Genomic DNA, 12222 nt, shown 5'->3' with positions numbered 1-12222 from the left:
ACAGAAAACTCGCTTAAGACATAAGGATGTAAGTCTACGATCGATGAATTAAGATGTAATGACCGAATTGTGATGGGAATTTGCGATACAGCATATTCGAAACATCGTTCTACATTTGTTAAATGATCAAGTTCCTTGGTTTCTTAATATTTCTATGTTTCGATCTTGAAACAAAAAGTCATCGTCAACATCCAGTTATATATTGAAGTGAGAACACGAAACTCCCATAAGTTTGCCACTTTCCTCGACATCAATAATGGCCGCAACCTCTATCGATTCTTGGTGTGCAAGCTACGTCATAGCCGACATGTTTGATGATTTTAACAAAGGATTTTCCCATTGGATTTTCCATACTTACAAGGCAAATGTCACCCAATATGGCAAACATTCCGTTGTTCTCTCACACGCAGGGGAATGGTTGCACATCACGTCTACATGTCCGAACAATATTTTCATTTTAAACTTTCGAGAGTACTTTAACATTATCATTCACATAAGTGCGATGATTTTGCTTTTTGCCTATTTCTAACAAGTGGCCACTGTTAGAAATAACAATTTACATCATTCAGTCTTTGTGACCAAGGGATAATATTGTAGATAACTTGTATAACTCCCGAGAGCAACTACTATACCATCAGGTGATATTATAGTAGGTGACATGAAAGTGGGATATTCGCTTCAGAAGCGTCTAGTGAATATTCAAGTGAACTGCCTGAAATATAAATTATAGAATATGCAAGATATTGCAACATGCGGGCAGAATGTTGCAAAATCTTTAAACTCGATGTTTTTTTTATGAACCTTCGTACCTAACCGTAATTATTAAACAACCTATTGGATGGAAATCGAATAGAGTCGAGAAGAGAATGTATTGCACGAGACCTTTTTTGATCATCTTAGTCTTTTTCTGAATTATATCGCAGAACACTGCATGTGTTGTAACATTGAGGGATGTTACAACACAAAGCACGGTTAAAACGATAGGCTTTCCGGCCACGAGTGCCGAAATTTTCAAGGAGTTGTTCGCTTAGAAAAAACGAACAATTATATACAGCCATGGATATCCATGTTTTACCATAGTAGAACTCTTACAATGTTGTTCACTTAAGATACATGAACAATTATATGCAGCCATGGATATCCATGTTTTACCGTAGTAGAACTCTTAAAATGCGAAGAAAAAAATTCGAGAGGATAAATCTTGCAAAACATTTAAAATTAAAATTTTCTTTAAGCACGTGCCTACACTTTACCAAAGAATCTCAACTGACAGTTCAACAGACTAGTTTCGCGCAAAAGCACGATCGCCATAATTGCTTGCTATGATTTTAATTCAACAATTGTTGTTGCAGTTATGTAGAAATATCGACACTGACTGCGAAAGAACACGAGCCCACGAGCCACAACAGCGGTATGTGCTTATAATTGTTTGTTTCCATCAAACAAATTACATCTTCTCCAGTCTTTTTTTAGATACAAGGGATAATGATCAAGAAGAAGACAGAGGGTATGTGATTTTTTTCTTGCCGTATACTAAACTTGTTTTTAGATGTTTCCTTTAGATGAGGAAGATTCTTATGAAGAGATGAGGAGGATGCTGATGGAGCTATGAGGAGGATGCTGATGGAGCGAGGAGGAGGATGCTGATGGAGCGAGGAGGAGGATGCTGACGGAGCGACGAGGAGGATGCTGATGGAGGGACGAGGAGGATGCTGATGGAGCTATGAGGAGGATGCTGATGGAGCGACGAGGAGGATGCTGATGGAGCGACGAGGAGGATGCTGACGGAGCGACGAGGAGGATACTGATGGAGCGACGAGGAGGATGCTGATGGAGGGATGATGAAGATTCTAATGACGAGACGAGGAGGATGCTGATGAAAAGATGAGGATGCTGATGGAGAGACGAAGAGGGTGCAGCTGGGGAAAAAGACGAAAAACAAGATATGGTATAAATATTTGTTTTTATCTGTTTCACCGACATGTAGTTTACTGACTTCAGTCTTTTCAGGTGCGGGCGAAAAGATGAAGAAGGAAAGAAAATGAGGTATTTGCATTTGATTTTATTTTGCAACTAATTTGTTGTTTGGCTATCTTTTAGATGGATAAGGTCTGACGTGCTGCATTCCTGGCAAACCGTTTTTCGGTGAGTTTATTTAACAATTGTTTGGGGTTTTTTTAAATCAAAGCATTACTTTTGACGTTTATTTTCGACTCTTCTGTGCTAGCAAACGATTTTTAGAAATCTTGGATTTTGAAAGGGCTAATAAGAAAGGGCAAACACAGATATGCTATTGTATATGGCGTATTCTGACTAAATTAGAGAGTTCCCTCGCTCTCTAACTTAGAAAACAAATTATGTGGTAAAGTAGTTCAAAGTAGGCTTCTGCCACCTATTTTGAAATAGTGTTGCACAAATTTTTATTAAGCAATAATATTATAACAACAGTCATGTTGTTTTAAAAAGCATAAATGCCACGATGAATAAAAACACCCATCGGCCCATAGTTTTAAAAGAATTGTCAACTTAAAACACAAATATGGATATAAGGTAAACTAAATGACACCATGCAAGTGCCAGCGTTAGCTGATTGTGTTTGAAAATACGCTTTCAAGGCAATCAATTAGTCATCACAAAGTGTACAAAATCTCTGTTCTGTAATAATAATGCAACAATTTTAACCAATATTTGATGATGTTTGAGGCTGTTTACATTCAACCCAAGCTATAGTAAGAAATTGTTGAGGTGTTAAATGATTTTTGCATCAGCTGGCAATCCGTTTGGGAATTTTCACAATATTTTCTAGAATATCAACGTTTAAAGAAAAAGTCAAAAATAACATACCTTGCATCAAATGAGAAAATACTAAAAGTTGGTCATGTGGCAAGTCTCTCCCAGTATGGCAACCTTCATGCCTAAAGATTATTTTACACCTCACTGTGCGTTCTCTTATGTACGCAGACCCAAAATGAAAACTTACGTCTGTAATTTTACGCGTGATGGAGTTAAGACGCAATTTAAGAGCAAGTAACTTGTCATACAACTCCAAGTAATTTTTAATATGTTATTTGTGGCAAATAAAAATGTTCGTATACTAACTTATGAAAAATTGTGACTTGTGTTTGCTTTCGTTTTTTATTTCACGGAAAGTCTTCTTTTATCAAAGTCAAAGTCGAATATCACACTTTTGCCCTCCATGGTTGCTAAACCTCAAAGTCAAGGACTAGTAGGAGCGATATGTTACGTTTCAGATAAAATTCTCTTTTTCTCGTTTCCTGGGCCATTTATCAAATGGGAAGTCAAATTTACAATCAATGCCAGTATCATTCGACTTAGCAAAATTGCAGGGAGTCAGTGTGGTCGAATCGTGCAAATCTAATTGTCTTTCGTGTTCTTCGACATCGACATGATGTCGTTTACGCCGGAGAATGTCACGTGACTTATGTTCTATATATAATTCTGGATCTGGTGGACTCAAGCTGACAGTCGAAACTGTTGAATCGAGCGAAAGTTTACGAGGAGCTTGTGTTATATTAATTGCCACTTTTTCTAACAAAATGATGCTCCCAGCAATCCATTCGAAGGTCAGAGAAACGAACTATAAAGAATAAAGGCAAACCATTTTTTTGTCAATAATACCGGCATAGAACACGATGAATTCTAATTCGAATTATGTTGATGCAGTTTTTGCAAAATGCTTGTGTCCTCCGTCATTAAAGTGATAATTTTATAGCATTCTAGCTCGAAGACAAATTTCATGATACATTTTATCGCCTTAGCATCGTATCCATTAGTTTAGCAGGCATGCAACTTTAATCGTGCCGTTGTAAATTTCAGATCATTATCATTATATATTATTTATTATGTAAATTTTTTAGATCATTACTATTTTTATTTTATTTTAGAAATCTGTTGTTTTAACAGTGAGTCAACATCTAAATTTACCAACTTTGCGATGGTTATTATCACAGCTAATTGGATTCATTTAATGTCTCTCACGATTCCAGTGGCGTAGCCCGACCCAAATTTTGGAGGGGAATACTTTCAAAGTTGTGAGTGGGCCCCCAGAGTCTTCTTGCCCCGCCCTCCCCCCAGTTGTCTACGCCCCTGCGCGATTCATGAGATCTTTGTAACTCAGTGATCAGTCTGCACTTTATTGCTAATATGTAAAAATAAATTTGACCAAGCGTATTTTGCTAAAGAAATTGTGAGTAAAAATAGAAACAAATTTTTAAAGTAATACTTTTACGTCATATCCGGTTGAATTTTATTTTATAAAAACTGTTGTTTCCTCTAAGGGCCTGATTATATAGAGGCGAGCTAGCCCGGAGAGCGAGCTAGCCCGGAGAGCGAGCTAGCCCGGAGAGCGAGCTAGCCTGGAGAGCGAGCTAGCCTGGAGAGCGAGCTAGCCCGGAGAGCAAGCTAGCCCGGAGAGCGAACTAGCCCGATGATTTCAAGGGATTGAAAAGAGCCAAAACTTCAAGGTTAATCATTACAACTGTTTGCGAAGCGCCACACATCACTCCGGTTGTAATTCTCAAATTAAGGCAAATTGATTAAATTCAGAATTTTTGCGTTTCATTTAGCCTTCAATGTGAACATTTGTATTTTTAGCGGATGGAAATTAGTTGGAAAACTCATCCCCAGACTGCCAAATCCACGCCGCGTATGTCAGTGTGATATTTTCTGGAGGGAAAAATCGTTGGGTTTGTTAGAAGTTGTGCTAAAGTTTATTTTTCGTGGACATTTCAGTTCTGCTGACTATACTGTTTGCTCAAGATGCCGAAAAATATCAAATTTAACGTTGGCGATCTAATATGGGCCAAAATGAAGGGTTACCCTCATTGGCCTGCTAGAGTAAGTTTGTTTTGCTACTACTTTGTGTTTGTTTACGTGATTATGCTGGCAAAGAACTTCAAGTATCTCTCGATTCATTATTCATATTGCAGTAATTGTGTAAACAACGTGAAAATCTGATCTTTCGCTTGAAGCAGTAAAATGCTCCATGGCTTGAGTGACAGTAATTTACTCGTTAGCAATAGCTGTAGCTGTGTTATGGCATTCTTTCAAAATCCCTTGAACTGTATTCTCCCAATGAAAACCTGTGTTACTTTTTCAAAGTGCAGATTTTTTGGTGCTGATCCAGTTGATGATTGCAATTGCATATAGTTTAAAGTTTTGTTTATTGATAACACAAATGCTTTAATTTTAGATAGATAAAGTTAAAGCAGGCACCAAAATTCCAGCCAACAAACTGCCTATCTTCTTCTATGGAACGCATGAAACGTAAGTGAGCTGTTGAAGGACTTGTTCGTTTTCTTTGATATGTTATGACGTAAGCTGGCATTCTAATGAATTTTGCAAGTTTAGATTTTGATTTCATGTGCTAATATCAAGCATTTTTATGCCAGCTTCCGTCTTTTAATTGCAGTGCATTTATGCAAGCGAAGGATCTTTGCCCTTATCAAGAAAATAAAGCCAAGTACTTTGTACCAAAAAGGATACGAGGTTTTCAGGAGGGACTTGATGAGATCGAAAAGACACCTTTAGTAAAATTCATTGGTAATGCAAGTGAGAAATCAAAAATGCTGAAGAATGGAAATAAATCAGAGAAAAAGGTTAGTGAAAAATAGTGATTACATCAAGCAGTAAATAGATTACCTAAGAAATAAAAGATGTTTACTGTATTTGCACAGGCTTATGCAAACCGATGAGACCTTTGGGAGAACTCGAGAGCAGATCAGTGCAAGCCTGAGACTGAAGGTCGAGGGTTGCACATGCTCGAGAGTTCTCACAAACATCTTCGAGATTTCCATGAGCCAGAGCCAACATGAAAAGCATCTTTATTTCTTTTTTAAAATAACAACAATGCGAAAAAGACAAACATTTCAATTTTTCCTCTAAAATGTTTACATGATTGATTTGCAAATTCTCTTTGACTGATTGATTGTTTAGATTGATTTGATTGGTTGAGCTCAGATTGGTTTTGCACTGGCTAATGGAAACTCAGCTCTAGACCAATCAGCGCACACATTTCATTTTGTTACTTTCTCACATTTCATTTTCTTACTATTTTTTATTACTTTCTCATGCATTGCAGTGCGTTTCTGTAGTATCAACTGTTTAATGACAAAATTCTATTGTCAAAACAATATTCTTACCATTGCTTTACATTTAAATTACCTTACTTAAAGTGCTTTTGTCTAGCACAGTGGATTCAGGATTGTTTGCTAGGGGGTGTGTCTCTAGTTGGATTAGATTTTTGGCTACTTTGTAGATGTTGCAATGGCACATCAAACTTCTTTTTCTTAAATTTTCTTCCTCTTATACCCTGATGATTTTTAGAAGTGTGATCCACAAATTATTGCTTTTGCTTAATTGCTTGATATATTAATAGTTTGTGAGGAAATTTTCACCCCTCCTGTAACCTCTCCAACTAAGGCTAGTAAGGTTGAAATTCCCTCCATGCCCCCAGTACATCCATCCCTGATCTTATAGAAGCTTAGCCACACCAATCCCTCCACCTCCGCAGTACATGCATCCCTGGTCTCATGTAAGCTAAACTACACCAATCCCTCAATGTCCCCAGTACATCCATCCCTGGTCTCATGTAAGCCAAGCTACACCAATCCCTCCATGCCCCCAGTACATCCATCCCTGGTCTTGTGTAAGCTAACCTACACCAATCCCTTCATGCCCCCAGTACATCCATCCCTGTTTTTGTGGAAGCTAAGCTACACCAAAAAGTATGAGATAACTACTTCCACCATCTCAAATTTCTGATATAAATCAATCTTCAATGTAGGAAGAAAATTCTGATAACAAGAAAGACAAAGAAGAGGTGGTAGCAAGATCTTTTACCAAAAATGTCCACATATAAGAACATAAAATATGCAAAGCTTGTCTTTTACCTAGGAACAAAGTAAGAATAAAAAGCAAAAGTCATCAGAAAAAATAAAAGACGACAGTTCGGAGGTAGGTTTTTTTATTTGTTTTAGCAATTGTGAATTTTGTTCATGACTGGGCCACTGATGTCTTTCTTGCATTTCACCACAGTATAGAAAACATCAGTAGGGCCACTCCATTGAATTTTTTCATGCCACGGATATTTCTCATTAGTTATTACGCATGTGATTACCATTTTGACAGCAGTAAATTGCATTATGTGACCAACAGGATTGACGATAGGCAAATAGCAGCCAGTAAACTAATTAAATATACAGCAGCCAGTTGCACAGCGAAGTGGCCCTACTGTATATTCCCTATAATGTGATTTCACATACTAGATCTTATTTCAAATGTCAGTATTCTTAGTGTCTTAAGATTTGCCATTAAAAGTTGCAGAGCATTTCAAATTTTGCATTGACAACATTTGTGATGCATCCATAAAGCATTTTACCAATATACCGACTAACCAATATTAAAATGTCGTTATTGTGCAGATATCGATATCAGTGCATCACTACATTGCATTGCTTGGCTTATATATGCATATTATTTTAATAGTATGAATATGCAGTATTTAAAGATAGTTTGCAGGTCAATTGACAAGCATAAATATACTATATTGCATTTTTTTGTTCAAAGCGCATCACAATATACAACCTTTCTAAGTGCAATGCATTTATAACAATTTGTGTTGTGTAAGTTGTGCAATTATTATTACTTAATTGAATTCTTTTTTGTACTTTAAGGGGATTCCACCTAAGAAGAAGATTAAAGTGACCATTAAAAGGGAGGAGGAGAAGGAAAAGGATGATCAATCTCAGGTGAAGATCATTACACAATTTTTACATAATTTTTGTAATCCTCAAGCAATAGTTGGGTTATAATGTTTACGGCTAAATTGCTTTGGCTCAACCATCCATGGCTAACTAGTTCTTCATAACTGACTCAGACTCATACATGTGCATTTGATTCCTTGCGATTAACTGAAGTATTTACTCCTGGTAGTTTCCTAGGATTTTGCTGTCGTTCTTAGAATTCATTCTGTCATAGGGGTACTTTATGTCTGGTAGTTTTGTCTTTCCTCTATGTCTTTGTGTGATTTACAGTTTAAATGGATCTTCTTGCAATTTAAGGTGCTCTTCATGTTTCTTGAATCTTTTTATGCCTTCCTTAGATTCCAGAAAAGGAAGAGGAAGAGGAAGAGGAAGTGGAGAAGAAAGGAGAACATAGAAATGGAGAAAAGAAAAAGGAGGATGAGGAAGATGTGATGACAAAAGAAGAATTCATGAGAAAGCGTAATGAGCGATTGCAAAAAGAAGTTAGTACCTATGGTCATTTATGTTTTAGTTTTACGCTATGCAAGTACTTCTTGTGTGTTACATACTCCCTTGCACACACCCTAATCCATTACACCACATTTTTGGTGGTAGTGATGGTGGGGTGGTCATGGTGGTGATGGTCATTGTGGTCATTGCAGTGGTAGTTATGATGGTGATGACAATGGTGATGGTCATTGTGGTCATTGCAGTGGTAGTTATGATGGTGATGACAATGGTGCTGGTCATTGTGGTCATGGCAATGGTAGCTATGATGGTGATGACAAATGGTGATGGTCATTGTGATCATGGCAGTGGTAGCTATGATGGTGATGATAATGGTGATGGTCATTGTGGTCATGGCATTGGTAGTTATGAGGGTGATGTTAATGGTGATGGTCATTGTGGTCATTGCAGTGGTAGTTATGATGGTGATGACAATGGTGATGGTCATTGTGATCATGGCAGTGGTAGTTATGATGGTGATGACAATGGTGCTGGTCATTGTGGTCATGGCAGTGGTAGCTATGATGGTGATGACAATGGTGATGGTCATTGTGATCATGGCAGTGGTAGCTATGATGGTGATGATAATGGTGATGGTCATTGTGGTCATGGCAGTGGTAGTTATGAGGGTGATGTTAATGGTGATGGTCATTGTGGTTATTGCAGTGGTAGTTATGATGGTGATGACAATGGTGATGGTCATTGTGATCATGGCAGTGGTAGTTATGATGGTGACATAGCTACCACTATCATAGCTACCACCGTCATAACTACCACTGCAATGACCACAATGACCATCACCATTGTCATCTGCTGGTGACAGTGTTGGTAACAGTAGTGATGGCAATGGTAGCAAGGACAGTAGTGATTATCATAGTGATAGTGCCGGGGTGGGTATGATGGTGTTAGTGGAGGTGGTAAAGGTGATGATAGCGGGTGTGGTAATGATAGTGATTGTAGAGGCGATAATGATGGCGATAGTGAAGGTGGAAATGGTGTCGATGCAATTGCTGGTAGTTGGGGTGATAGTTTTGGTTGTGGGGTGATATTGGTGGTGATGGTAGAGGTGGTAGTGGGGGTGAGAGTGGTGGTGAGAGTGGTGGCTTAGTGGTTTTAGAGGTTTCCCATTAGTGGTTGTAGTGGTGATAATGGTTGTAGTTTTCTCCACATAAACAGCAAAATTATTTTTACAAGGGAGCTATTGAAAGAAAAGAAGAGGCAAGAGAAACTACAACAAAAGAAGGCCGAGAAACTTGCTGCTGTTGAACGAGAAAGAGAGTTACTTAATTGTACGTATGTGCTTGAATGCTGGATTATGACGCGGCATTAAAATGTCGTGGCTTGTTTTAGCTTGAATTTTCCCTTGTAGTACCAACAACCGATCAGATTCTTATGTTAGAATTTTCCCTTGTAGTACCAACAAAAGATCAAATTCTTATGTTAGAATTTCTCCTTGTAGTACCAACAACCGATCAGATTCATGTTTTAGAATTTTCCCTTGTAGTACCAACAACCGATCAGATTCTTATGTTAGAATTTTCCCTTGTAGTACCAACAACCGATCAGATTCTTATGTTAGAATTTTCCCTTGTAGTACCAACAACCGATCAGATTGTTATGTTAGAATTTTCCCTTGTAGTACCAACAACCGATCAGATCCTTGAGAGATTTCTTTACGATCTAAAGGTGTCGCTTAGAGTGGAGTCACCGGTAAGTAAACATCGTGGGAAAAGGCGGTTTTCATGTACGGGAAACTGTGTAAAAGCTTTGAACGTTACTCCCGTTGGTGACAGAGAACGTTGTTTTGTGTAGGATGTGACCAGATGTATAAGGATTATTGGACAAATACAAAATCTCGATTTAACACCTGAAATAATTCGAAATGCACCGGACTTGGTATCGACTTTAAAAAGGGTAAGAAGATGTTGAATTTTGTACAGGGGATTAAAACTGCCCGTAGAACGCAATAGTAGAGGATGAACAGCATGTTAAAGGGGTAACATTGCAGAGGATGAATAGGGTATTGGAGGATAAACATGATAGTAAAGGATAAACAGGAGGGAATAGAATAAACAGGATGGTGAAGGTTAAACAGGATGGTAGTGGATAAACAGGATAGAAGAGGATTAACAAGATGGTAGCGAATAAACAGGATATTAGAGGATAAATCGGATGGTAGAAAATCAACAAGACATTTGAAGGGCAACGATGTATTATACAATAAAAATCTTTCATTGTGTTTAGATACGTAAATACACAGGAAGCGAAGAAGTTGTACAATCTGCTGGTGTACTTTATAGCAAGTTGAAATCATTTTTTCTTGTGTCTTCTTCAGGTATGTATATACAACTTTAATGATCTCGAGCGTTTATAAGCACATTCCCGTAGCTGCATATCTGTATTGCATTGTGCACGTTTGACAAATGGTTCCACATTTTTTTCCCAACCTTTATGATCAACAAGACGATTGATATTAATTTGTGCGAACTGTCTCTGGTGTTCACTAAAGAGATATTCAAATGAGGATCTGCCACTAGATTACACGTTTGATTTGTCTTGCGGGATAATCCAGAGATGTACCTTAATGTACCTTTAATTATGCCTTGATGTACCTTAATGTACCTTTAATTATGCCTTGATGTATCTTGTTGTACCTTTATGTACCTTTGATTATGCCTTGATGTACTTAATTATGCCTTGATGTACCTTGATGTACCTTTGATTATGCCTTGATGTACCTTGTTGTACCTTGATGTACCTTGTTGTACCTTGATATACTTTTGATTATGCAGTTGGAAAGAAAATTACCCTGAGATTAATCTTTACTTTCAATAGCGAATGGTTTATCTCCTACATCCGAAAGCACGCTTCCAAGCTGAACGATGACGAAGGAATTTAACGCATATTAGTATTTTTGAACGTTTTTAACTACAAATAAAAAGTAATTTACAATGGCCTGGTTATATTCTGTAAAGTGGCCGAGTTCGTTTTAAGACAATGAGTTCATGTTCTTCTTGGACACTGTAGTCACGTTGCTTCGAATGACGTATGAACGTTTGGCTATTACGTGATAAAACTTCTGTTGTAATATAACCTTCTAATAATATTTATTGCGAAAGTGTACGCCTGTTAAATAACCGTCTGCATTGACATCGCTTCATCACCGCATTCAATCTGTTTTGGTTGGTGAGGTTTTCAGTATGTAAAATTGTGACAGGTTCGCAAACGTCGCTTCATTTGAAAAGTTTCCGAAACATCGTTTGTCGAATCGTTAATTTCATAATTCATTCCAGAGGCTTTGGAAGCGTTCAAGAGTTGTGCGTGCTCCATATTCGTCATGTCATAACGTAAGAAACCTAGAATAATGATAAAATTGTTTCCATTAGTTATTTTCAATCAGTTTTTCTTCTACGTCGAGCAAACATTACAAAAATCCTACGAAATCCTTTTGTTGTGTTTCGTTACATACAAATGACTTGCACATTTCCCCGTCAATGTTCAAACCATTTAAAATTTCATGGCTCCTGGTGCCCGTTCAGTAATTCGAAAATATGGTACACCTATCGTAAACGTTCAAGTGAGAAGCTAAATTTGTGGGTGTCCTTCCTTTAAGGTACACCTACACTACATAATTTGTGGGTGTCCTTCATTTAAGGTACACCTACACTACATAATTTGTGGGTGTCCTTCATTTAAGGTACACCTACACTACATAATTTGTGGGTGTCCTTCATTTAAGGTACACCTACACTACATAATTTGTGGGTGTTCGGACATTCGGACACACACGGTTTTCCAAGCCCCTTCTTCATCCATAGCACTGCATCACTCAGTTTAATTAATTTTCAAAAAGAAAGACACGCCCAACCAACAGGTGAAGCAATCAAGATGCTATACAACTAAGACATTCAGCAAAAAGGTGTCAGTGTTTACAAACAGTTCACTGCGACTA

General features: G+C 37.7%; 1 protein-coding gene and 2 long non-coding RNA genes across 4 annotated transcripts; 2 read left to right on the top strand and 1 right to left on the bottom strand.

The window, feature by feature from the left end:
* Nucleotides 1-1350: 1350 nt before the first annotated feature.
* On the top strand, nt 1351-1653 carry LOC124451329. Its single transcript, XR_006950410.1, has 2 exons — nt 1351-1411; nt 1474-1653. It is a non-coding gene; the product is annotated as an uncharacterized LOC124451329 (long non-coding RNA).
* A 3008-nt stretch (nt 1654-4661) lies between these two features.
* Nucleotides 4662-11404, top strand: LOC124450715 (hepatoma-derived growth factor-related protein 3-like). Of its 2 annotated transcripts, XR_006950181.1 has the most exons (12): nt 4662-4857; nt 5213-5286; nt 5432-5618; nt 6806-6841; nt 6916-6975; nt 7695-7769; nt 8123-8266; nt 9465-9559; nt 9910-9980; nt 10083-10184; nt 10515-10605; nt 11106-11404. XR_006950181.1 is itself a non-coding variant. In XM_047001355.1 (9 exons), exons 1-8 carry the CDS (start codon nt 4780-4782, stop codon nt 9534-9536), a joined length of 726 nt encoding a protein of 241 aa, XP_046857311.1. In that variant the 5' UTR covers nt 4662-4779; the 3' UTR covers nt 9537-9559; nt 9640-9658. The 2 variants fall into 2 exon arrangements, 1 of the variants encoding a protein (XP_046857311.1); XM_047001355.1 differs by lacking the exons at nt 9910-9980; nt 10083-10184; nt 10515-10605; nt 11106-11404 and adding an exon at nt 9640-9658.
* Nucleotides 10465-11162, bottom strand: LOC124450717. Its single transcript, XR_006950182.1, has 2 exons — nt 11079-11162; nt 10465-10773 (listed from the first exon to the last, which is right to left on the bottom strand). It is a non-coding gene; the product is annotated as an uncharacterized LOC124450717 (long non-coding RNA).
* Nucleotides 11405-12222: the final 818 nt, after the last annotated feature.

This window comes from Xenia sp. Carnegie-2017, unplaced genomic scaffold, assembly GCF_021976095.1.
Source record: "Xenia sp. Carnegie-2017 unplaced genomic scaffold, XeniaSp_v1 HiC_scaffold_24, whole genome shotgun sequence".
Classification (NCBI taxonomy): Eukaryota; Metazoa; Cnidaria; class Anthozoa; order Malacalcyonacea; family Xeniidae; genus Xenia; species Xenia sp. Carnegie-2017.
Note: the sequence above shows the minus strand (reverse complement) of the source record. Positions and strands in the feature narration are given on the sequence as shown.

Bases quoted from the DNA above. Each gene is read 5' to 3' on its own strand.
- LOC124450715 (XM_047001355.1), top strand. From the start codon at position 4,780: ATGCCGAAAAATATCAAATTTAACGTTGGCGATCTAATATGGGCCAAA. The intron at 4,858-5,212 runs GTAAGTTTGTTT...CTTTAATTTTAG, and splicing joins ACCCTCATTGGCCTGCTAGA to ATAGATAAAGTTAAAGCAGG. The intron at 6,976-7,694 runs GTAGGTTTTTTT...TTGTACTTTAAG, and splicing joins TAAAAGACGACAGTTCGGAG to GGGATTCCACCTAAGAAGAA.